The 25721-nt window shown below is 35.3% G+C and overlaps 3 protein-coding genes across 11 annotated transcripts in view; 1 reads left to right on the forward strand and 2 right to left on the reverse strand.

Moving 5' to 3' along the window:
• LOC106071649 (uncharacterized) overlaps positions 1-23221 on the forward strand; it is a 36662-nt gene extending 13441 nt beyond the window's left edge. For 3 of the 9 annotated variants that reach the window (XM_013231809.2, XM_056040101.1, XM_013231823.2), the window contains exons 2-6: positions 16763-17041; positions 18507-19202; positions 19781-19912; positions 20011-20228; positions 20950-23221. In XM_013231809.2, the coding sequence (XP_013087263.2) occupies positions 16886-17041; positions 18507-19202; positions 19781-19912; positions 20011-20228; positions 20950-21136 (1389 nt within the window). In that variant the 5' untranslated portion in view covers positions 16763-16885 and the 3' untranslated portion in view covers positions 21137-23221. Of the gene's footprint in view, positions 1-8478; positions 8584-16762; positions 17042-17410; positions 17531-18506; positions 19203-19780; positions 19913-20010; positions 20229-20949 lie in introns of those variants that run through there. The other 6 variants (XM_013231829.2, XM_056040102.1, XM_013231842.2 and 3 more) reach the window with 4 other exon arrangements.
• LOC129928052 (uncharacterized) overlaps positions 1-25721 on the reverse strand; it is a 235825-nt gene that overhangs the window by 124415 nt on the left and 85689 nt on the right. The gene's annotated exons all lie outside the window — the stretch shown is intronic.
• On the reverse strand, positions 6486-8688 carry LOC129928407 (uncharacterized). The gene is made up of 2 exons (XM_056042653.1): positions 8650-8688; positions 6486-7241 (listed from the first exon to the last, which is right to left on the reverse strand). Exons 1-2 carry the CDS (start codon positions 8686-8688, stop codon positions 6486-6488), a joined length of 795 nt encoding a protein of 264 aa, XP_055898628.1.

Below are 25721 nucleotides of genomic sequence, written 5' to 3' on the forward strand. Positions count from 1 at the left end.
TAAAAAAATCGGAAAAGCCTCTAGGCTTTAAGTCTTTTTTGTATCAAAATGTATATTGCAAATTAATAAGTAAAGTAAAGTTCCCCTTTCAGACCTTGCAATCTATAGGGCAGTTGACGTAAAAGTCGTCTGTTTCTGTTGCCCACGGTTAACGAGTGTGTCATGTGGCCAACACAACGACCAACTGCCTTTACTATTCCCCTACTAATTTTGGGTACCCATTAGAGTTGGGTGGACTCAGGTGCACTAAAGAACAGGAAATTAAAAATCCCAGGATTTGAACCCTGGACCCATCGGTTCGAAAGTCAAGAGGTTTACATCAGACAGCCACCGCACATTTAAACTATTACCAAACAAAATGACACCAACGTGTCAAACTTCCAGAATAATATCTTTTTAAAACAGTCTCCTGCATTGAAAACGTCTAGAATGTAGTGATTATATGTAGCCTAGATGTATATGCTTTCCAAAGATATCTTCAGCTAAATTAGTCATCATTACTCTCCCGGTTGGAAACACACTTGAAGCCTTTTTAAAGAGAATAGAAACATGTCTCAAGGAGTAATCTAAATAAAGTTTTTCTGAAGATGTTTATCTAGAAGATGTCTCGAAGGGAACAAAAAAAAAAGGGGGGGGGGCTACCTTAAAAATAAATATAATTGATTTTTTTAAATGCAGGCCACGCTGACCGAGAAGTGAAGCGCTAAGCTTCAGAGCCGAGGGGTCATGAATACGAAACCCGATTGTGATAGTCGGTTGTTGGGTTTAGCTCCTCTAGTTATTACAACTAAATCGATGCAGGCGTATTATAATTTTAGGAACTAACATTTCAATCAATTTTATTGCCAATATAAGTAGATTCAACTTGAGAGGAGATATAAATCTAATAGTTAAGATTAGTTAAGAATGGAAATGATATTGAAGCGAAATGTAACACATATACAAAACACGTCTTTACTCCTCGCGTCTCTGATTTGTATCCCGTTCCACTCTCACCCACGTGACAGACCATTCTACACCGCTATAAAAAAAAACGAACACTCCCTCTTCTCGTCGTAACCTTGGTAATATTGGGATTTTGAACTTCAGGATGTTAAGAACGTCCCTGATTTCACCAATAAATAGCAACCTGATTTTAATTGGGGGAAGTCAAGGCGACAGGCCTTTATGCTGCCCACATGACACTCACGTTAACCGTTGGCCATCGGATGACATTATAAGCTTTTAAATTTTCTGCCCCATGGAACACAAGGTCTGAATTTTGAATTTGTTTTAACCTATCATAATTTGAATAATATTTGATTGACATGAATCTCTCAAGCGAATGTTCTAAGAAAAAAAAATCTGAAATGAGAATAAAGCTGTTTAACAAATTCCAGTCAAATCGAACAACTTTATAATTACCTAGCATTATTCACCGGCTACTCCAATGGATTTGTTCACAGGCTATATATATATATTAAAAAATTATTATAAGGGCCGCACAAAGCACCCTCCACCACACATAGCACACATTCCTTTTGCCCGCGAATACTTGTTCATTGAGACGAATTCTACAGATCATTTCAGTTTCTTGGCTTGGATGTGGTCATAATTAGGGATTAGATCAATTTTGACACTTTTATCTCCTCTTTATTTGCATTTTGATTAAGATCCAGTTTACTGTTCTCTGAATTTAAGCAATAAAGTACAAACATAGAAAAAGAAGAGTAAGCGGTGAGGAGAACAGTTGGGACGATAAAAGGTAACGTAAAGATAAATCTAAGAGAGTAATAAGAGGGAGATAAGTGAGAGATTCTGAAATAAACAAATGTCAAGGACGACATGTCGCAAACTAAATAATAAAAATGACTTTGCGCTACAAAAAGAAGTGCTTAACAATTTGATTTTACAGCGGCTTAATAGTGCACAGAAATTTTTGTTAACCTTATAAAATACATAGTTTGTCAATATTTCACATATTCTGTACAGCGGCGTAGCTAGGGATTTCGGAGACCTGGGGGGGTGATAACCTTTTTAGGGGCCCCTGCATTTTGACGTTTGATATCATGATGTGAGATAATGTATGTACTAAATATTCGTCTAAATTCCAATTGGTACAGTATATAAGTAAAATTAATACACACAAAAAACCCAGTAAGACTATTTTAATGAGTAATACCGTTGTTTATTGGTGACATAATGCACAAGTGACAAATCTCAATTCATATCGCCTCACGTCGTGCTTTCTGTGCAGCAAAAACATCTATAACATCATCTAGATCAATGCTGTCTAGTATTTTTGACTCCACGTGAATAGCTAGATTACATAGCAGTGGCGTAATATTCAATGTAAAATAAATTTAGAACATTCATTTGGGCCCCCCCCCTCAAGTGGTTGCCCCGGGGGGGGGACTTTCACATTTAGACCCCTCTTTTCCCCACCCTATCTACGCCACTGATTCCGTACACCGTATACATCAAGCGTTACATAGCCATCCGCCATAGAATGGAGTCTATGACTCCATTATTAATAAACCGGCACACCATTGTTTGGTCATTTTAATATTTAATAAGAAAACGAGCTATACACTTATGCCTATACTTAGTCCGCCCGGCTTATGATGCAAAGTTCACTTCTTTAAGTTGGTCTGTTGTTGAGGGCGATAGGAGTGAAGTATGAGTTAAATATCTCTTACAAGATAAGGCACCCCGAATTCCTTAGAACATGTTTAACCCCCGCTGCCCCAATAGAACTTGAACTTGAGACAACTGGCTTGACAGCCAAGTGCTTCACCTCTCAGCCATGATGCCTCTTTACAGCCCGTGTTTCTCTTAGATGAATTCGGCCTGGTTAAATGCTACTGTGATTTCACGAGAATAGTTTTACGATGTGACAATATTGATTATCGTGGTCCGAATAGCATATATTAGTGCGACAAAGACAATCCCCTTCAAGAAGAGCGTATATCAAATATAAACCAATGCAAATCAATGTCTGGCGTGTAACGTGCTTGCCTAAGACGTCTATCCAGGCGTTGTTAGCGGTACGATTGGATTCAAACTTTGCCAGATGTATCTCTGCTCACTATGTATTGTTACGAAGCTTATTTCAACATTTCTGTCTGTCTGTCTGCCAGGTACAATTTTTTTTTAGCACTCATTCTCTTGAAACTTTACACTATTATTTCTTGTACCTAACAAACCATGATTCAATAAACAACAAAAAAAAACAAAAAAAAAACCGATTAGTTAATTTATTATTGGTAATGACTTATTTTGTTTGGTATGAAACAAGGGAAATAAATTCTACTTATTGAGAGATGTGGCGGTATGTTTGAAGTTATTCCCCTTATTACATTTTGTACTCGTTTTTTAAAAATCTGTCACTTCCCACTCTAGCATTAAGATTTATTATTGTTAGTCCAGATGAGGGGTGGGCAACCTTTTTGTATCGAGGGCCGCATGAAGAAAATTTTTGGAACGGGGGGCCGCATATATATATATATATATATATATATATATATATATATATATATATATATATATATATATACAATGGCCGCATGGCCGTGCGGTATGCGCGCTTGACAGTTTTTCGGTCGTCTCGATGGTCCCGGGTTCATACCCTGCTCGCTCCCATCCCTCGTCGTCATGAGGGAGATTTGAACTAGGAAGTATATTCATCTTCAACTCTGAAGGAACATCCGAAACATTTAATACATTTACAAACATTTTAACGTGATTTACAGAAATCTCGTGCGGCTGAATTTTTAGTACCAAATGTCCAGTCGCAGCAATGGACCTCATTCACCAATCGTAAACAAACAACATTTAGTGACGTGATCTTATTGATAAAACAACGAAAAAAAAACTGTCACGTGACTACTATCATGAATTAAACATGAGATCGTAAATTATATATAGAAGAGATAGAGCACCACGTGGCTAAATGTTGTTTGTTTACGGTTGGTGAATGAGGTCCATTGGCTAATTGGCCTCCAGTAGCCAGCGTGCCAGACAACTTTAGTCTTTGGTATAAGAAACAAACTGTACGACGGGAGCTACAGTGGTCCATTGACTTTCGCAGATCCGACTTTCTAATGAAAAAAATAAACGTCTGTGTTTGTTTGTTTGTTTTTCCACCGAAACACGGGGTTTTCACACGGCCGCCCAATATATATGCACAGTAGCCTATTTGGAGGGAAAAAGAAAAGAATACGTTATCGTCAAACTTTCTGGAGGCTGATTGGCCGAAATAACTATTCGAGCTAGGCCGCAGTACCAAACAAGGAATCCTTGCCCACACACCCTCGTCCCTTAAGTAACAGTACATTTACTGTATACGTACCAATTCTTTTTATACTGCAATGCGGCATAACAGTACTGTAAGACTCTTTATTTACGGAATAAACGATTCTGATTATTAGCTCCCCAGCTTGTTTTGTTGTTGTTGTTTTAATGCCATTGTAAACTGTTGAACAGTAATAGCCGATTACTATTAATAGCCCAGTGTGCGGCCGAACATTCCGGGGCTCACATAGGTCACACCAGACACATGAGGAGGCATAAAACCCCAGTGCAAAGCCCTCAGCCCCCTGGATGACAAAGTGGTCATCATCGAACCCACGATGGACGAACTATATAGGCCTATAGCCGATTAGAAAGTACAGGTCATATAATGCTGCCTTTGTCGCAATTGTACGTTATTTCGAAACCAAATACGTCCTGTTAAGAGCTTACATAGTAATTGGTATCATATAGATTCCGGGAAATAATGAGCAACAAGCCCTAGTTTATAAGAACTCGTTTGGTTTTCGAACCTAGCGGTGACAAAGGGAATCTCCTATCGCGGGGCCCCCATCAGAAGCGGGCCTGGGGCTGTTGCCCACCTTGCCACCCCCCAAGGCCGCTACTTGCTATTGAAAACTTGTTCTTGACGTCTTAAAATTTGCTTTTATAAATTCCATAATTAAGGAATCTAAAAATATAACTTGTACTCTTAGCCATTTCACTAGACACATTTGCCTTTCAGAGAACGAAAATGACAAAACCTGTTTACCTGGAGAAATTGGAAAGCCCGATTTGAAAAGATTTAACATGCACTTACATTTCATATGCAAACAACCCATTGCAATAGCTGCCATAAAAAAACATGAAATCTGTCTTTTCACGCCTCATTAGAAATATTAGTAACAAGGTCACAGTGTCCTTTAGGGAACATAAAAATTTCTTCCTTATATGCTGCTCATTACTTTGCCCATGCTAAGCCAGTGGAAACATCGGAATAATTTGTTTCTAAATCTTCGAGTACTTTTCGTGAGTACCTGTGGTTAAGACATCTAGCTCTGACAACTTTAATCATTACGGCTTTGTACTGTGGATTTGATGATAGTTTATGCAGCTTTGTGCGAAATTTCCTGTTTAGAGTTTATGGTTGGGATATTCTTTAAAAAAAAACAACTTTTTTCTCAGTCAAAGAATCGGCTCCATCAGTTGTTACACTTGCTATATTGTCCCAAGCATAGCCAAAACTCAACAGTCTTTCATAGCATTGAATAAATACTGGTCAGAGATTGTGTCTTTGACTGAGTGTATTGAAGTAATGCCAATAAGAATAATCGTCGTTTACTTGAAACTTTTTATAATGAGAAAGTTTGAATAATTTATATATATTTAGAATTATTTTTAATATATTTACATTTTTAAATGTATATACTGTGGGAACACCTGATTTCTCATAAAACACTCCGGCGGGCCGCGTTTTGCCCGCGGGTTGTAATTTGCCCACCCCTCGTCTAGATTTTATTTCAAGGAAAGTACTATGGACTCTGAATGTGATAAATTAGTTGTTTATTGCGATGTTAGTGCAGTGGCGGAGCTAGAAATTTGCCATCATTTGGGGGCCCAGGGGGCTTGACCTCTTTGGGGCCCCCAGCATTTTGGGTAATATTTAATATTTAATGTAAAAAAAACACTCATTTGGGGGGCCACCCTCAAGTGGGGAGCCTAGGGAATTTTCAAATTCTCTCCCTTCTTCCCCCACCCTAGCTACGCCTCTGTTTTAGTAGTCGAATAAAAAATTATATTAATATCAAGCATCACAACATTTTGTTCAGCAGTTCATGTACTATATTATTTCTCTGGTCTACAGTTTTCCTTGTTAAGTCCACATTTTGTTGGCCAGTAGTCTAAGTAGGTCTATAATGAACGGTGGAGTTGACAAATAGTAACTTCACTTTTTTTTTTCGCGGCGCACCTTTTTTATTTTTAAGTATCTGAAAGAATTATATTTCTTCTTTTTTTTTTTTTGTCAGAAAGTGATATTTTTTTGATGCTCAATTCAACGTTCGTTTTCTAATCCCTAGGTCTAGAGAAGATAAAATTCCGAAGGAAATTGTGCAAAACATTTGCGCATGTCCAAATATAGGTTATCATTAAAACTGTGACCTAAATAGAAACTTTAACCCCCATGTCGTTAATGTTTCCAAATAAAGCCTTTTTTTTTACTCCAAATCTTTATCTGTTGTCTGCGTTCTCTTTGATTTCTGTTGTCTGCGTTCTCTTTGATATCTGTTGTCTGCGTTCTCTTTGATTTCTGTTGTCTGCGTTCTCTTTGATGTCTGTTGTCTGCGTTCTCTTTGATATCTGTTGTCTGCGTTCTCTTTGATATATCTGTTGTCTGCGTTCTCTTTGATATATCTGTTGTCTACGTTCTCTTTGATTTCTGTTGTCTGCGTTCTCTTTGATATATCTGTTGTCTGCGTTCTCTTTGATATATCTGTTGTCTGCGTTCTCTTTGATTTCTGTTGTCTGCGTTCTCTTTGATATATCTGTTGTCTGCGTTCTCTTTGATATCTGTTGTCTGCGTTCTCTTTGATATTTCTGTTGTCTGCGTTATCTTTGATATATCTGTTGTCTGCGTTCTCTTTGATATATCTGTTGTCTGCGTTCTCTTTGATATCTGTTGTCTGCGTTCTCTTTGATATTTCTGATGTCTGCGTTCTCTTTGATATATCTGTTGTCTGCGTTCTCTTTGATATATCTGTTGTCTGCGTTCTCTTTGATATATCTGTTGTCTGCGTTCTCTTTGATATATCTGTTGTCTGCGTTCTCTTTGATATCTGTTGTCTGCGTTCTCTTTGATATTTTTGTTGTCTGCGTTCTCTTTGATATTTCTGTTGTCTGCGTTCTCTTTGATTTCTGTTGTCTGCGTTCTCTTTAATATCTGTTGTCTGCGTTCTCTTTGAGGATATGTAGGACTGGGAGGGAAAAAATACAAGTCTTTATTCTAGTTTTATTTAAATTGCAAAATTAATGAATTATGACTAATTAATTAACTTGTTTCCCCATTAATTCGTGTATTGTCGTTGATAATGAATATTTTTGCCAAAGTTTCATCTTGATCCAAGAATGGCATGTGAGAGAAATACCCAGACAGACAGAGTTTATTTAGGCAGTTTGTTAAAAATGGATATGTTTTGGTGTTGCATGACTGGTTATCGTCCGTAAGAATGTGCCAATGTCCAGTTGTTGAAATAATGGTGGAACGGAAAACATTACTGCTTGGTCGTGCGGGGGTACGAGCGCTGGACTGTTGTTAGGTCATCTTGATGGTCCCTGGCTTAACCCTGCCCGCTGCCATCCCCAGTTGCTGTCCAGGGGATGCGCATCTGAAACATGGGAAATATTTCTTACAGTAGGCATGTAACAAACTTGAAGTTTTAAAAACAATCATTTTAGAATAATCAGGAAATATCAACAAAAATATTTTAAAAGTCCTTTTTTAAAATAAAAACTAAGATAAGATTAGATAGGTTTTATTGGTCCAATCAATATGAAAAGTCAGTTTGACTACAATTGAAGCTTATCTTAAGGGGAAGAACTCGCTCTTAAAACTATATCTATCAATAAAGTACAAGCTATTTCCCTTATTTGATATCAAACAAAATAGTTATTTACCAATAGTTAATTGACTAATTGGGTATTTTTTTTAAATAGATGTTTTGTTAGCTACAATAAATAAATTTAGCCATATCTGTGAATACTGAAGTAATAGTTTCCCTTGTTGCTATTTAAAAAAAAAAAGAATTACCAGTAATTAATTGTCTAATTGTTGTTTTTTTTTTTATTGATTCATGTCAATGAATAATTGTGCGAAGTTTCTACTTGATCCGAGAATGGGTAAGGGAGAACTAACGTGTTCACATTTTTTTTTTACCAGACAGCGTGAGTTGATATAAGCTTTGTAAAAAATAAACATTTGAAAGTCTCTTGATATCCAATGATATTTCTAAATTCTGCCAAGGCGATTTAATTACCAGTGTAATATAGAAAACAAGGTGGCATATGCCATTTAACATACATATTTAAAGAGAAATTTGATAGGAACAGAGAGTGGTGTTAATTGATATTGACAAGGGAGCTGGGCAATTATCTGCACGCACTCAAACATACACACTACACACATACATACCCCCGCCCAATATAATGTGTCACTGATACATTGGGCTGTACATACCAGGCCACACCGGCTGTCGTGTATCCCACGTTTTTCAAACACGAAGGAGTATCACAAGTCTAGCCAATGCAAGCTGTTTCCTAGTAAGTGTTCAATATTTCTTATTAGATTCTGGTAGTCATGGGTATTTCTGATGAAATTTGTAATACATAAATGACGAGCTGTTGAGAATCTTTTTTCACTGCCATCTTGGTATTTAACACTAGATCTCATTCCCAGTTGTCAGCTTTCTAGCCATCGTTTTCTTCTTGTGTATAAATGTTTCGATGTATATAAAACGAAAAATGATATTAGCTCTTTCTCTCCGTTATTATTTACCACATTTTGCTGGAATCAACGCTGGTATCGTCAGTTAGGAGAGGAGTTAATGTACTGTTTATATTTGGATCGTTTTCAAGTTTTAAAAGTATGATTTTTAATTTCTCCTTAACGAATGCAGACCCAATAATAAATATGCAAATGTGAGTATGTCGACTTGCATTGGCGTCATGTAGTCTCCGGAAGTTGGGGACGAATATCTGAATGAGAAAAAAAAATTATAAATACTAGTAGGCTAGATATATAACACGAACATCGCTATTTTATTTGAATATCCTCTTTAACCAAATTGCTAATAATAGTAATAACCCTGATTTAATATCAATGTATCATTTGCATTTAGATTTAGGCTAACCTCAACATGATCAGTGATTACTATTGCTTCTAGTTCCTCATTCTGATAGAAGTTACGTAGAAGTAGGAATTACCTTAGAAATCAAGAATATTTAGCACAAGCCAACTGGTGTTGACGGTCTCTGACTTGTAGCACCTAACTGCTGGTAGACAACAAAACCTCGATAGGCGTATTATCAATTTAATGTATAAAACTTGAAATTACTTGAATAACTTCTCAATTAAAAAAAAAAAAAGCAACAACACTACATATAACTTTTAATACAATCTAGACACATTCAACTTGAGATGAAATGAAATAAACTGATGTTTTAACATCTAACTCACTATAAGAACATGTCTTGACACTCTGGCATTCTGAAATCGTCTGGCATACTTAAAACTTTCACAAGCTGTTCTTAATTACAATTACAGCCTACTGTCATGGAGTGATGGTGTGTTTCCTAGGTGATATAGAAAGGGAGTGTTTATTGTTAGTTTTAGAGAGAGAGAGCATTAATTTAATGTTAGTCTTGTAGAATGATGCAAGATAAGCGGCGCTGTCGTAAGCTATGTTAAGTACGAGAGACGACTAACAATCAATATTTCCTTTCTTCAGAATCACCTTGGAAACACACACACACACTCCATGACACTAACTCGACTATTATGTGAAGACCAGAAGATATACTGGTACGAACGCAATACGTATCTGGAATAATCTTTATTTGATTACATTTGTTTGTTGTTGAGTTTAGGTGCGATCATTGAGTCGACGCACGTGCAAGAACTAGATTTTATTATTTTAAAATTAACGTACACAAAACAAAATACAATAAAAATAACAAAATAATAAATATAAGGCTTATATCATCTGTATAGTTGTATCAGTTAGTTTGTATCTGTCATGTAATTAAATTTGTAATAGATCTAGACTAACAGAAATATTGTTACCTATTGTTTTTGTTTAGCGCTATTTCATGCTTTTAACTTTCTCAATACGCTATGATCCTATCACTGGTCTGGACTAGCTAGAAATTGGTAGGGGGAGAAAGAACGAGGTATCTGGGTGATCGCTTTTTAAATATATTTAAAGAAAAAAAATAGAACTCGTGAGCAAAAACCTTCTCAGGTTTCTCAGGCCAACACGGTTAACCACTCTGCTAGTGAAGAGCTTATGAATAGGGAAGATTGTATAGTTATCTATTGGCCTGTTTCCTGTTTGTTTTCACTAAGCTTCAGACTACTATCTAACTTGGAGACTGATTCAGCTTGTACCACCACTTCAGTCAAGTACAATTTCTTTCCCTTGTTCGAGATACCATAAAACAAAATTTATTACCAACAGTTAATTTAATATTTTTTTTGTGTAATTTATTCGTGTGTGATCCGAGATTGGGTGTCGAAGAAATAACGTGTACAAACTTTTTTACCAGACAGACAGACACACAGAGTGAGTTGATTAAGCTTTGCAAAAACACAGGGCTGGATAGGTATGGTAGCCTACTTGGTTGGTCTTAAGAAAAAAAAAACTTTGTAAAGTCGAGCTGTTTTTATTTTATTTTTATTAATTAGATAACATTTGGCTACAACGTATCTCCAAATTATAACCTCTCCCCCACACCCACACATTGTAACAAATAGTAACAAAACTCAATTATCCGCTCTCCTAAAGTAAAATAACAAGAGAATTCGAATTTTAACTCTTTCTCTCCTATTTGACGATACCATCGTTGATTTGACCTCATTAAATTATTTTTTTTATTATAAACATTAATATGAGTCCTCTCAATTCTATACCAAAATAAAACATTTTCTGCTAACAAACTTCTAATGAACAAAATGAATAATTCCATCGGATTATGGGATATATTTACGGAAAGATGGGATAGATTTCGACTTTCTTTTCTTCGCTTCTATCTCATTATCTACATTTTGAAGACGATCATCGCCAATCTTTACTCTCTGCTGTCCTTTCTACATCATCGTTAGCAGAAACGAGGAGTTCATTTCGTGGCATTATAATCAGTCGCCTTGGTCTCAGCTTAGTATTTGCAAGTTTTGTTGGTGTGATTTCAGCAAGGCTCCTGATGCAAAGTATGTGTTACACTCTTTGACATATTCGTGATTCAGTCTTTCCTTCAAACTTTGCCAGAGTTGGTCGTAACATGCAGGGGTTTGCTATTAGGCATCACTGCACCTGTTATTTCATTTAAATGTTTTGTATTGTTTTGCTACGTAACAAATCGACAGCTTTCTTTCTTCCTTGTAACAAATCGTAACTAATTTTTATACCCCCAACTTTTTTTGTCCTTACGTAATAGTTGAACGTTTCCATAGTTCACACATTCGGGTCTTTACATTCCACTTATAAAGAGTATTCCTTATATTGTTATGATACATATTTAAAAGTTATTCGTGTAGTAATCTCGGAACCAAAAGAGTAGATTGTAAAGAAGATTCCTTGTATTGTTATGATACATATTTAAAAGTTATTCGTGTAGTAATCTTGGAACCAAAAGAGTAGATTGTAAAGAAGATTCCTTGTATTGTTATGATACATATTTAAAAGTTATTCGTGTAGTAATCTCGGAACCAAAAGAGTAGATTGTAAAGAAGATTCCTTGTATTGTTATGATACATTTTTAAAAGTTATTCGTGTAGTAATCTCGTAACCAAAAGAGTAGATTGTAAAGAAGATTCCTTGTATTGTTATGATACATATTTAAAAGTTATTCGTGTAGTAATCTCGGAACCAAAAGAGTAGATTGTAAAGAAAATTCCTTGTATTGTTATGATACATATTTAAAAGTTATTCGTGTAGTAATCTTGGAACCAAAAGAGTAGATTGTAAAGAAGATTCCTTATAGTGTTATGGTACACATTTAAAAGTTATTCGTGTAGTAATCTCGTAACCAAAAGAGTAGATTGTAAAGAAGATTCCTTATAGTGTTATGGTACACATTTAAAAGTTATTCGTGCAGTAATCTCGGAACCAAAAGAGTAGATTGTAAAGAAAATTCCTTGTGTTGTTATGATACATATTTAAAAGCTATTCGTGTAGTAATCTCGGAACCAAAAGAGTAGATAGAATTAGGAACTACGCCATGATTAGAGACGCTAGAAGGAGTGACTTAGGGAGAAGACTCGACGACCATTTTTCCCTTGTAAATAAACGTTTTAACTCTTTCTCTCCTAAATGAAGATACCAACGTTGATTTCACCAGAATGTGGTATTAATTACGGAGAGAAAGAGTTAAAGGCTTACTAAGCGTTATCCAGTTTTTTAAAGAACGTCTGAAAAGCCGAGCAGCTGTTCGGACTTGCTTGTGTATGTCTTGATTGGAGCATAACAATATATGTCAAGACTTGTGAAGTTCGTGTTATCAACAGTAGAGTAGGCCATATCCTGTTGTAAATCAACAACCATTTAGATATAGGATATTTGCATTGTTCTCTATTCTATAATAAAAGCAGAAAAAAAGACTGTTGCGTCTATACATGGCAATTCGTATGGCCCTAAACGTGTGAATGTAAAGCTTCCCAGTGTTGTCCTCGTAGACAATTAGTTGAATTAAGCGAAGACCCCAATGTCTCTCTCTCTCTCTATCTCTCTCTCTCTCTCTCTCTCTCTCTCTCTCTCTCAACACGATTTGAGTATCTGCACTGGTTTCAAAACAACATCACAAGATTACGACATCGATTTATCGACGAATATGTACTAATGAGAAAGTAATAGAATTCTCCTATTTTCTTTCTACCATACTCTCTCTCTCTCTCTCTCTCTCTCTCTTGTTTGTTCTCTTCTCTTTCTTTTTTTCTTTCATTTCCTCAGAAGCTTCATTCTCTCTCTCACACACACACTTTCTCTCTCTCTCTCTCCCTCTCTCTCTCTCTCTCTCTTGTTCGTTCTCTTCTCTTCCTCTTTTCTATCTACACTTTCACTGCCTCTCTCTCTCTCTCTCTCTCTGACTTGATACATTGCTTACCTGCAGACTTGTCACTACTGTTCCCCCATCGATCAGAACTTGAAGTGTATTGACTTAGCCTCTTATTACGTCACGTGCTTGTTGTGAAGACCCGAGCATTGCCGTTTTTACGATTGACTTAATATTAGCACTGACACCGAGGCATCAATTTTCGTCATTTAAAAAAAGAAAATTATTATTTTTAGCGGCACCCGATTGGGAAAAAGCCGCTATTGGTTTTGTATAGTCTGTCTGTCCGTCCGTCCGTCTGTCACGTTTTAAATTCAACAGATTTCTTGATATTATAGAATTTGCAAAGATCTGGTGCAACAACTTTCTATTCTATTAATTTTTTATTTAAATACATAATAAGCTTTTTTTTTAAATACACCTTTTTATAATACCTTTTTCAAGTCACAACTTCCTAGAACCTGGATTGTGATCTAGAAAACGGTTCTAACGATTTTCCTAAAAAGTTTATGCATATCGCTGGCAAAAATGTCCCATTGTTGTTGTTTTTTTAATCAATCATTCATTTGTTTTTAAGAGAAAAAAACAACAATCGCTCTATAAGTTGTATAAAGGAGGTATTGTCTTTTTAAACAAGAAAAACATTAAAAATACTTTTTACAGTGTGCTCGGCTCGGAATGTCCGACCTACTGGAAATAGCAGTGTTAAATATAGACATTAGCTTGGACCTTTTCCAGACAGAACGCTTTGTTCGACCAGGCTTACATGCCTAGAGTTTCAAGAGTTTCTGCTCAACTCTTTTAGCAGTGTTAAATATGGACATTAGCTTGGACCTTTTCCATACATAATGCTTTGTTCGACCAGGCTTACATGCCTAGAGTTTCAAGAGTTTCTGCTCAACTCTTTTTGACAGTAAAACGGAAGGACCATGACGTAGGGTCGACTCTTGATTGTTTTGTCTAAAACCTACAAGTGTGAACTTTTTTTATGTTTGCTCTCGACGGAAAGCGCCATAAAACACAATAAATAACATTTAACAATGCTCAGATTACTTGAATCGCTCTATATTCATGTCGCGACGAGCGATTACCGTTTATAACTTTGTTTTTTATGTAAGTGAAATCTCGAGCATGTAAATCTACAATAGGTAAACAATGTTTTTAAGAAGGCTATGTTATAAGGCAGTGATGCCCAACCTAATTCGACCTGCTGGCCATTATAATTTCTGACAGTCGTGTCGCGGGTAGGGGTGCACCGGATAGTACTTTTTGATATCGAGGGCCACATGAACGTAAAGGTACAAAAAAAATAAATGAAATTTACCAGAATTTGTAACTAATTGATTATAAACCCGTCGATCTAGTACTTACATTAAGAAATTGGATATCTGAAGCGATTTTTTTTCACGCGTCAGAAAACGTCTTAATTTCTCTATTTAAAAAAGAGCAACATTGTAGCTAGCTTTACTACCGACTCATTTTCTTGTCGCTTTTTGGCAAATATTCCCATCGATCCTCCAATCTGTAGGCGTAGTTTAACAATCTTTTTAGTCGCGGCTCAAACCAAGAATGACGTCATGTTTGTTACATGATGACGTTTATATGTTGTTCTTTTTTTAAAAATAGACACATTTTCTTTTGAAATCAAATATGTTGGCTTATGATCATGCTCCACAAAAAAAAAAAAGATCCGTCTTCTTTTTTGTGGTAGATTCTCATTTCATAAACACACTAATGTTAAATGTCATGGTACCAATCAATTAAAGAAAAATTGAGGGCCCTAACGTAGGTAAAGATACATAAGTCAACCTTTTTCTTTTTTGAAGGGGGGTATCTACTCTTCGTGCCAAAATTTCGGCGGTCCGGATGAAACCACGTCATCTTGCCCGCAGACCGTATTTTGGGCATCACTGTTATAAGGATACTGTGTTGTAAGCAGTGGCGTCACTAGGGCGTGCGAGAGTGTGGTCCGCACCGTGTGACACCCAGAGGGGGTGGGAATGACAAACCAACGATATGGTTCATTGGGGAACATTTTTTTTTTTGATGAGGTCGTGGTGTTGGCGTGTGTGTATTGGGAGCGTGTAGCTAGATCTACTTGTTAGACTACATATGTTAGAAGGCCATTGTTTCTTACTTTTGGTGACATGTCGAAACGTTATTTCTATAGTCTGCTGTTCATGAATCGCCCATTAGTGCTATCGACGCTATATATGAATTTAACTTATTTGTTGATTTTGATATGGGTACGTGCAGGACGGTCTATAATTCGGTCTTTTTTTTCCATTTCATTTGGGGTCTCTCCATTCGCTTCTCATAGAGACTCAATTTACCATAATCCTGCCATGAATATCACAGTGAAACTAGATCTATGCCTTGAGGCTAGATTTACTAATGTTTCAGAATTATGAATACTGTCTATGTCCCCAATCTTGCACTTGGAAATAGCTTTCGTCAAAATCTTTCTGTGCTTTTATGTGTAGTCATTTGAATAGTTTAATTATCAAATGTTAAAGTTATGAATGAATCAAAAGTATATAAACATACTTAAATTACCATACAGTTTTTGGATGAGTTTTATATAGGCCAAAACAACAACGATCTTACCATCTTAAATGCGAGTCTAGTTGGACCCGATGGTCTTATGTTTTTAACTGCTAGATCTTCATCAGACAAACGTTGATTTGCTTTGGTCCTTCTTTACTGTTCTGAAGTAATTCATTAGCTTATAAATATCTGACGTTACTTCAAAAGAGGAGATAATTAGACTTACGTTCTACGCTTTTCCGTGAGTTCATTTCATCCGTGCCTGTGTAAAACACTGATTCAAACTCTGTCGTTGGTTTTCCTGGATGATTCGTTCCATGCTCTAATGGCGTAAGGGAAGAAGGAGCACTTGTACGAATTTGCCCCAGCATAATGGAATAAGAAATGTGCCTTTCTCTTTGTGTCTTTCTGAGGATTTTATTAGGTTGTGTTTTTTCTATTTGTAAATTATGGTTCAGTGTTTTATGCGTTATTGCTGATGTACTTTAGTCTTCTGTCCTGAAGCGTCTCTTAATTTAATTTAGTTATTTTACTAAAAGTGTTATTTCTATTCAAACAAAAATATTCGTTTATTATAAATCTCATTTTTTTTTTTTTGCGTCTGTTCTAAATCTAGTTTCTTTCTGTTTTCTTGAGTTGAGGACGCATAGCCTACTCTAATATTGGCCTAAAAAAGGTTAAATAGAATTTTAGATTTATCTTATCTTATGAAATACAGACGTTACTTCAAAAAAAGAAGATGATTACGCCCTACGCTCATGCGTTTAGTCGTGCATGTTAACCAATGACTTAAATTCTGCCAAGTCATTGGTTTTCCTGGCTGGCTCACGCAACCCATTCCATGCTCTAATAGCAATAGGGAAGAAGGAGCATTTGTGCAAATTTGCCCTAGCATATGGAACTGGAATGTGCCTTTATCTTTGTGTCTTTCTGAGTATTTTATTAGATTTTGTTTTTGTATTTGAAGATTATGGTTCAGTGTTTTATGTATAATTGCTACTTTACTTTTAAGTTTTCTGTTCTGAAGGTTTTCTAAATTTAGTAATTCTACTAAAGGTGTTACTCTAGTCAAATGTGAATATTCGTTTGTTATGAATCTCACTGCTCTATTTTGTGTCTGTTTCAGTTTTATTTCTTGATTAATTGACAGAAGCTGAGACGATAGGCCGAAGTAAAATGCATTATAAAAAGGATGAAAGGAAATGAAAATTCATGCAGATTGTCAGCACCCGATGGCATCTAGATCTAGATGTCTATGAAGTTCAGAAAATGTTCTCAAACTATCACGTTTGCGTGGATGCTGGCTAGTCACATGGTTCTATCAAAGAAAAGAAATGGAATACTGCTTCTTGCTCTGTGTCTTTGTTCACTGATTTTCTTGAAGAGTGTAGTCCCCGTAAGACAGGTAGGCCTAATCATTTTAGCGCTCTGGGCTGTTGATAGTTTACGTTTCAACATTATATCTACCATCGTACCATGGTATGCCCATTTACCTAGATTTTTTTTTTTTTTTTTTTTTTTTACTGTTTTCTGTTTTGAAATAAAAGTCGTTAATATATAATTTAAATTCAGACGTTGCAAAATTATTTCAATATAAATTTGTATGTACGCAACTGTAAACTAAATGAATACGAATAGGCCCACTGCAAATCTATTCAGTCATTTCTTTTCTTTCTTTTTAGTTTATTTGAATCGTTATTTCGCCACTAAAATGTTCTAATTATAAAGGAAGCACCTCAGAGGGAGTTTAAGGAGCGTTTTGATGTCCCTGGCCTTTGAAGAAAGGTTTACAACTGGTCAAAGTTTCTTAGAGATCTTTGTCTCGACCCTTTACCGATAATGTCGTACCGTACATGTTTCCCAGCTTTAGGCTCAGAGAAACACATGTCGGCGTGTAAGCTTCGTATTGAGAACCTCCATTTAAATTATCTTATCTTATGAAATACAGACGTAATTTAAAAAAAAAAAAAGAAGATTACGTCCTACGCTTGTTTCTAGGTTAATCTATTCATGCATGTTAATCAAATTCTGCCAAATCTTTGGTTTTCCTGGCCCATTCCATGCTCTGATAGCACTAGGGAAGAAGGAGCATTTGTAAAAATGTGTCCTAGCATATGTAACAAGGGATGTGCCTTTAATCTTTGTGTCTTTCTGAGTACGGTATTTTATTAGGTTTTGTTTTTCTATTTGAAGATTATGGCTCAGTGCTACTTTACTTTTAAGTCTTCTATCCTGAAGAGTTTCCAAATTTAGTGATTTTACCATGGATTTTACTAAAGAGACATTTCAATGTTTTACGCATCGCTTTCTAACCTTAAGCTCTAAGTATGTTGTGTTGGCTTCCTCGGCCTCAGAACAACTACGATTCATCAGAGACCTATCGTTTTAGAAGGCCTGAACTCTGACTTGCGACGTTGCAGCCTGTGGGCAGTTTAGACCAATAGCTCGTTGCCACGTCATGACACTGTAGTATAACTGAGTTGATTTTCTGCGTGCGTCCAGCGTGTCTGAAGGTCATGGCCATTGTTGTGTTTCATGTCCAGTGTGTGTGTGTGTATAGACTGCATCAGTGGTATGCTAGACGTGCTGGTTTCATTCACTGTTTACTGTAGTCTAATTTTGTCGAATAAAGCCATGTTATTGGTATTCTAGTCGTTATCATTTCATTACAGACACAAACTGTAATGATTGGTCTCAGTTCATTTCGTATTGCGAAAAAAAAATGTAATCGTCATTACAAAGATGGACTGTCGTCTGCGTTTTTTTTTTAAGGTTCAGGCTTTGAATAAAGAAATGAAAGCCTGGGCTTAGTGTGTACATGTTAATTAAATATCAAATCTATTATAATATAACCTGATGTATGTTAACAGGTCGGCAGGTACTCGAAATGGTTGCCACGCCCTCTACCTCGCACAGAGTCCAGCGCCCAGTACTTTGTTTTGGCACGAGATCTGGAAATCTACATGTACTCAGCTATAGCCAGTTACAACCAGCTGAGGAAAGGGGATATCGGCATCGTTATTACGTCACTTGATGCTACTGTCCAACATCTAGACTGCTGCGTCCTGCTGGACCATGCCCGCCTCTTTGTCACCCCGGTGGAGGAGCACTTTTTCTACCACACCATGGATGTCACCATACTGTCCAGAATCCACGAGTACTTTACGCCAGGATACTACCGCGCTCGGCAGTATCTCTGCCAGGTGCCTGAGATAGGCCGCATCCCAAGTCACGCCACGCTTAAATCATCTTCAGCGCCTTGCTCCACTGACCTGGCAGATTACCTACCCGTGCACACCCCTACACAGTTTCCCGGGGGTCTGGCCGTCTGTGCAAAGATCGCCCACAGCGGAGGCCTTGACCCTGAGAAAGTGATAGAGTGGTTTGAGGTCCAGCGCTTACTAGGCGTGGACAAGGTCCTGCTGTACGACATGGGGAACCCGGTCAACTTGACAAGGGTGTTTAGATATTATCAGAACATGGGGCTACTAGATTTACAGCCCTATGAGCTGCCAGGATATCCAGCCAACAGGACATTGATGGAGAAGGACAAAAGGACCCACCAGGTTAGACTCTGATAATTTGACATATAAACATTTACAACTCCTTAAAATAGATTTTTTTTTAAATGCATGTGTATAAAGGGAGAGCAACATGCTTTTATTTTTAAAAAATGTGTTTATTTTAATTCATGCCAATATTCACCAGCCAAGAGAAACCATTTCTTCTATCAATTTAAAAAGATATTTGACTTGAATTCTTTTCTCAACTCTGCCATGTCGTAGACCAAATAGTAATACCTGAACACTATTAATCTCATCTTCTTTTTTAACTATGTTTAAATTGAAACTTTTAGCCTGATGCAGGCAGTCACGGCCTTGTTTGGCAATACATCTTTGTCTTTGTAATTAATTTCAGTTGCAAATATGGTGAACGTAAATTAGCCATAACAGAAACTGCAGCAGCATAGTGCTGTATTTTTCTAATATTTGTGAAGCACGTTTTTCATTTCGCATTGCACTTCATATTCAAATTATACTTCTAAATATTTGTAAATTTGAGTACAATGAACCTAAACCCTGACCTGATTACATTCGCTTCATTTGCATATTTTAAAATCCTTGTTTTGTTATACTTCGTTTAGTTTCATCATGACGAGTCCATGGCAGTTTTAGAATGTCGTCAAAGGATGTCAGGTTTCAGCTATGTCATGAGCCACGACTTGGATGAGTTCATTATACCGCGTAGGGACATCACCTTAAAACAGTTTTTTAAAGTAAGATTACGAATTTAGTTACCAGCATTGCAATTGATTACATTAAAATGAGATTAGCTTATAAAGTGTTTATTAATGTTTCTGTATTTTATTTGTAGGAAAAAATGGAATATTATCAAGACAGTGCTGGGTTCTATTTCGATACAGAGTTTTTCATCTACAATTGGGGCCCTACCAATCCAGAAGAGGACCTCATGCTGACACGCTACAGGAAGGCCACAAAACCACATTGGGAGTGTACTAAATATGTCTATCTTCCCGCCAGGGTGCTTTCATCAACTACACATTCTATATATCCTCTTCATCCATATACCACGTAGGTTATTACTTGTTAGGTTATTATCTTGATTATCCAATGCACAGTGGCGTAGCTAGGGATTCGGGGGCCTGAGGAGCTTGACCTTTTTGGGGTCCCTGCATTTTGACATTCTACTTCATGATATGAGATAATGAACTTAATAAATATATAAATCTAAATTGTGTTTTTATATGAAAAAAGAGTCCTTGTAATTACAACAAATTTCCATAAGTATCAATAAAGCAGTCTTAGTCTTAGTCTTAAAAACTCCTATTAGTACAATATATAGGCCTAAGTAAAATTAATCACAAAAAATAATCAAGATAATGCATAAGGGACAAATCTCAATTCATTTTGCATAAATCTAAATTGTGTTTTTATATGAAAAAAGAGTCCTTGTAATTACAACAAATTTCCATCTATCAATAAAGAAGTCTTAGTCTTAGTCTTAAAAACTCCTATTAGTACAATATTTAAGTAAAATTAATCACAAAAAATAATCGAGATAATGCATAAGGGACAAATCTCAATTCATAATGCCTAGCGTCATGCTCTCTGTGCAGCAAAGTCATCTATAACATCATCTAGCCACTGTTCCTCCATGAATATTTCACTATCAGAAATTCTAATCTAGAATTATCATAATGATAATTAAGTATTTTTGATATTTTTAACATTTTCCTTAAGTAGCAAACCATTTTCTATACAATCTCTTTCTTTTTTTCCACCACCACTTTAGATACAGAATAGAACCAGAGGAAGCTGTGCTCCACCACTACAGACGATGTCCTGATGATGTTTGGAGCACTTGTTTTCCAGAAACCATCATTGACCACATTATGACTCGGTACACTGATCTCTATTCAAGAGTGCTAACAGTCCGGCAAGCGACTGGAGTGCGTCCTTCATGGAATACTAAGAAATAGTTTGCACATGATACAAAAAACTGCCCTACGTTATTTAATTTCAAATATTTACAGCAACCTCCAGTGGACCATGGCTTTGTCTGCATCAGGTGTGGCAAAATATACAGGTCACAACTGGGTTTGAATGTTTATATGCAATGCTACACTTATTCTTAATGTTTGTTTGTTTATGTTTAACATGTTTCGAATGTTCCTTCAGAGTTGAAGATAGTTTACTTCTTAGTCCAAACCTCCCACAGGACGACGGGATGGGATCGGGCAGGGTTTGAACCCGAGACCATCAATAAATCCAAACGACAGTCTGGCGCGCAAACTGCACGACCAGGCAGCCATCCAATTTCTACTACTTGCAGGTTGCGATATCGCAGGTCAGTATTCAGGCCTTCTATGAGGATTGGTCTCAGTTAAACCCCTTTCCTGTTTCAGACAAGATCTTGGATGGGAAAATTTTCTGTCCAGGAGTTGTCTTTCTTTTAAAGATAAAATAAACAGAACCTTGAACCTAGCTCATTTTTCCACCACAAATTTACCCAAAAATTCAATAAATGAGTCTTTTATTTATTGATTGATTTTAAATACTAAGCGTTAATCTAGGGAATTGAAAACTGTTCTTATTTTCAGCAGCACAAAGTAGTTGATAACTATTTCAATTGAAATTGACTATTGATAAAAGCAGCACAAAGTATTTCAGTTACTCGAATACTAAATGTAATTTGTAAAATCTTGTTTTGTAAAATGTTTTACATGTTTCGGATGTTCCTTCAGAGTTGAAGATAGTTTACTTCCTAGTCCAAACCTCCCGCAGGTCCCAGCTGGGGCTGCTCAGACATGGAAATACTGCATGCCTCAAAAATCTTTGGGCTCAGTGGCCTCAAAGACAAGCCTTAATAAATGTAATTTGATATGCAGTATCTCCATCATTGAAAAAGAAGTAAGGAAGAAAGAAATAGATTGCACATGATTAAAAACTTCCCAATTGGATGGTATTTAATTTACAATATTTATAGCAGCACTATAAGTAGTTGAAAACTATTTCAATTACTAGAATACTAAATATAATTTGATATCATTTTTGATTTTATTAATTCTTGCTTCCTTGCTTTAAAGGACAGCAATGTACAGAGTGTCAGCTACATCAAGTACACTAGGTTTAATAAGCCAAACTATTATTGTCATGAAAAAATTTGCAGTTTTATATTTTTTCTTAATCCTGTAATTTTCTTGAGCCTTTTTTTATATATATATTGGTAGACCTAAAATTCTGCTTAGTATTTTATTATTTTAAAAATATAATGCATCTTTATACTGATAACTTATTGTGATTATTGTTAATGACATTTTAGTGACATTTTATGGATACAGTATTTTACATAATTTTGTAATTCTTTTGAGGAATATTTACTTTTGTTGCTGGGATCTCCATTTTTATACACAACTTTTCATCGTAAACAAATTATTATAAATGACAATATGAACTAGAAACATCTATTATGTAAAATGACTTAAATTTGTATTTGTAAGTTGTTTTTTTTTATTATAATAATAGCTGTTTGGAATAAAGATTACTAATGTGGACTAACATATATTATATATGTTTTTTATATTTATTTATATTTAATTGCTGCTAATATTTTAAAAAAAAAAATATATTTATGGACTATTTAAATACATTTGATAATTTTTAAAATTCATTATAAAAAAAAGAAAGTTATAATATTTTTTTTTAGAAATGCTAAGAATGCTTTTCAACTATATTCATTAGGCATCTTTTATGGATATGCATAGGATTTAATAATATTCTCTTTTGAAGGATGTCTATAATTTATAAGATAAGATGTTTTTTTGTGTTTTTTTTTTATTTACTTATTTTTTCTAAGGCTCTTTATTTTAGTGAGAATGTCCTAAAATTTAGTAAAAAAAATCTTAAAGTAACTATAATTAATCTTCCTAGAATAACCACCCAATTGGTTGGATGAAATGTTTTATGAATTTGATTAATTGACCAACTTTATATTTCTTAATTCATTTACTAGTTCTCATAAGACAATTATAAAAATGTATGTCTGAATGAATTTGGTTTTAGAACATGCGTTAATATTAATCCTAGTAATGTTTTTGATAAATGCTTTTACACCAATTTAATCAACATAAAGTTGACTAGCTGTTCTCCTGGCAAGCACTATCAATGAGTTTAATTTGAGTTCAAACTGGACCATTCGCTACAGAAGGCCTTAACACTGACCTGCGATTTAGCAAGCTGTGGGCAGTGGAGACCAATAGCTCATTGCCATGTTGTACAGTCCTGTGACGCGTCCACGAGCTATTGGTTTCCACTACTTACAGGTTGCGATATCGCAGGTTAGTGTTCAGGCCTTCTATGAGGATTGGTCTTGGTTCGACCCCTTTCCTGTTTCGGACGTGTTGTTGGATATGAAATTTTTCTGTCCAGGAGTTGTTTTTCTTTTAAAGATAAAATGAACAGAACCTTGAACCTAGCAAATTTTTCCCACACCAATTTACCCAAAAATTCAATAGGTGAGTCTTGTATTTATTTATTGTTTTTAAGTCTAAGAAGCACTGCCATTCCACCTCCCTTAGTTTTTATATCCTGCCAGTAACTAATTCTCTCCTAGTCGTTACATTACCTACACAGATGTATTACTAAAGCAGACATTTTGTATTTCTGGTCAATATTTTCCATGATATATTTATTTCTATGTTCTTGATGATCCTCAATGCGTGACGTCATGTTTGCTGGTTAGTTATAACTAGTCTTTCATCAGTATATTGTGAAAGGTATAAGAATGTAACATCGATGATTGAATTAATGAAACAAGGAGATTTTTGAACAATTATATAAGTTTGTTGTATATTGATAAACTACTAGATATATAGATATATATATCTTCAATGTAATACTTTTTGTTTTCCTTGCAATGTGATAATTGCTATCAATAGTTAGAATATTGCTGGCTAGCTTCACTATGATTACAAGTCATATTTATTAACATGAATGTATTATGCAAAAGAGAGCATTGAGATTTATACCTTACGAATCTTTAAATTTGAGATTAGTAAATTTAGAAACACTACAGGACAGAAGACAAAAAATAAGGTAGCACTATTACAGAAAGGACTAAACCATAAGTTATAAATACAAAACCACAACTTTATTAAATACTTAGAAAAAAACACAAAGATAAAGGCCATTTCTTAATCCATAAGCTAGGATAAACTGGTACGATTGCTCCTTTTTCCCTACTGCCATGAAAGAATGGAATGGATTGCCTGAATCAGCCAGGAAAACTAATGAGTTTAGGCCTGTAAATAACATGCATGATTAGATTAACACATGAAGGTTGTACGTAATTAATAAGATATGTGTGTGCGTGAAGAATGCGGTTGACACCTTACATTATGATCTGTCCATAAGTCAGTGCACAATTCGGAGTTGCATGATTAGATTAACACATGGATATGCTTTCTCTTTTGAAGGATGTCTGTAATTTATAAGATGTGTGTGTGTGAAGAACGTGGTTGACACCTTACATTATGATCTGTCCATAAGTCACAGTTTGAGTGACTGTAAGATGTGTGTGTGTGAAGAACGTGGTTGACACCTTACATTATGATCTGTCTATAAGTCACAGTTTGAGTGACAATAAGATGCCATAGTTGATAGTAACTGTTTTATCCAACCAAATTACTGCTAATTGTATATAAATAGTTGTGTAGATTGATACATTAAAGAAATGTTAAAGATGTTGTTAATTGCTTATCGATTTTTTTTTTTATTGCAATAGCTGAGAGATCCATATTTTCTGTTTTTTAACATTCCTGAGAATTGATTTATTTTTTGTATACATTCTTTATTTCACTCTGCTGCACATTGCGTCCAAAAATTATTGACAATGACAAAAGCATTATTATTTCCCCTGAATCTGTATGGATAATGGATGTCACTTCAACAGCCCTGTCTGTTCATTTTTCTTGTTAATAGAAGTTATACACTAGCTTTGCCAAGTTTACATTTTAGTAATAGTAAAAAGCAACAAGTTCAGCTATCCAAAATCAACTTGTGAACAGTGGTCTCCCTTTTCCAAATTCTTTAATTGAACTTACTATACAAGATGCCAAGTTTTATACAAGCTTTTAACTGTGCTCACAATAAATTATTTTTTTTAGAAGCACATGTTTTTGTCAAAACTACCTTCTAACTAATAGTTAATTAAAATGCTTTTTTTTTTTAGTCTAATTTGTATGTTTTTGATGTCAGAAATTAAAGCTTATATTGTTTTTTGCATGTAGTAATGATTCTTTAATTGTACTGTATATAAGGAATGCTTTCAAATGGTATGATGTCGGTAGAATATAAACTCTTTAAATGATCAAATGTTTTTAATAGATTTTTTTTTATTCTGAGCTTCCTTTTTTTTTTTTTTTTTTTTTTTTTTTAAGATTTGAAATAAAATTCTTTTTCAATAAAATGTTATAATGAAAAAATCAATCTATAGCTTTGTTTAAGTAATTATTTTTAAACAATGGAACTAAACCAGTGATCTACAAAACAATGGAAGTGAATCTG

This window comes from Biomphalaria glabrata, chromosome 9, assembly GCF_947242115.1.
Source record: "Biomphalaria glabrata chromosome 9, xgBioGlab47.1, whole genome shotgun sequence".
In the NCBI taxonomy this organism is placed as follows: Eukaryota; Metazoa; Mollusca; class Gastropoda; family Planorbidae; genus Biomphalaria; species Biomphalaria glabrata.

What these genes read in the sequence shown, in the direction of transcription:
- LOC129928407 (XM_056042653.1), bottom strand. Translation starts at nt 8,688, where the DNA reads ATGGCAGTGAAAAAAGATTCTCAACAGCTCGTCATTTAT. An exon ending in CTCAACAGCTCGTCATTTAT is followed by an intron (nt 7,242 to 8,649) that starts GTATTACAAATT and finishes TTTCCCTCCCAG; the next exon opens with TCCTACATATCCTCAAAGAG.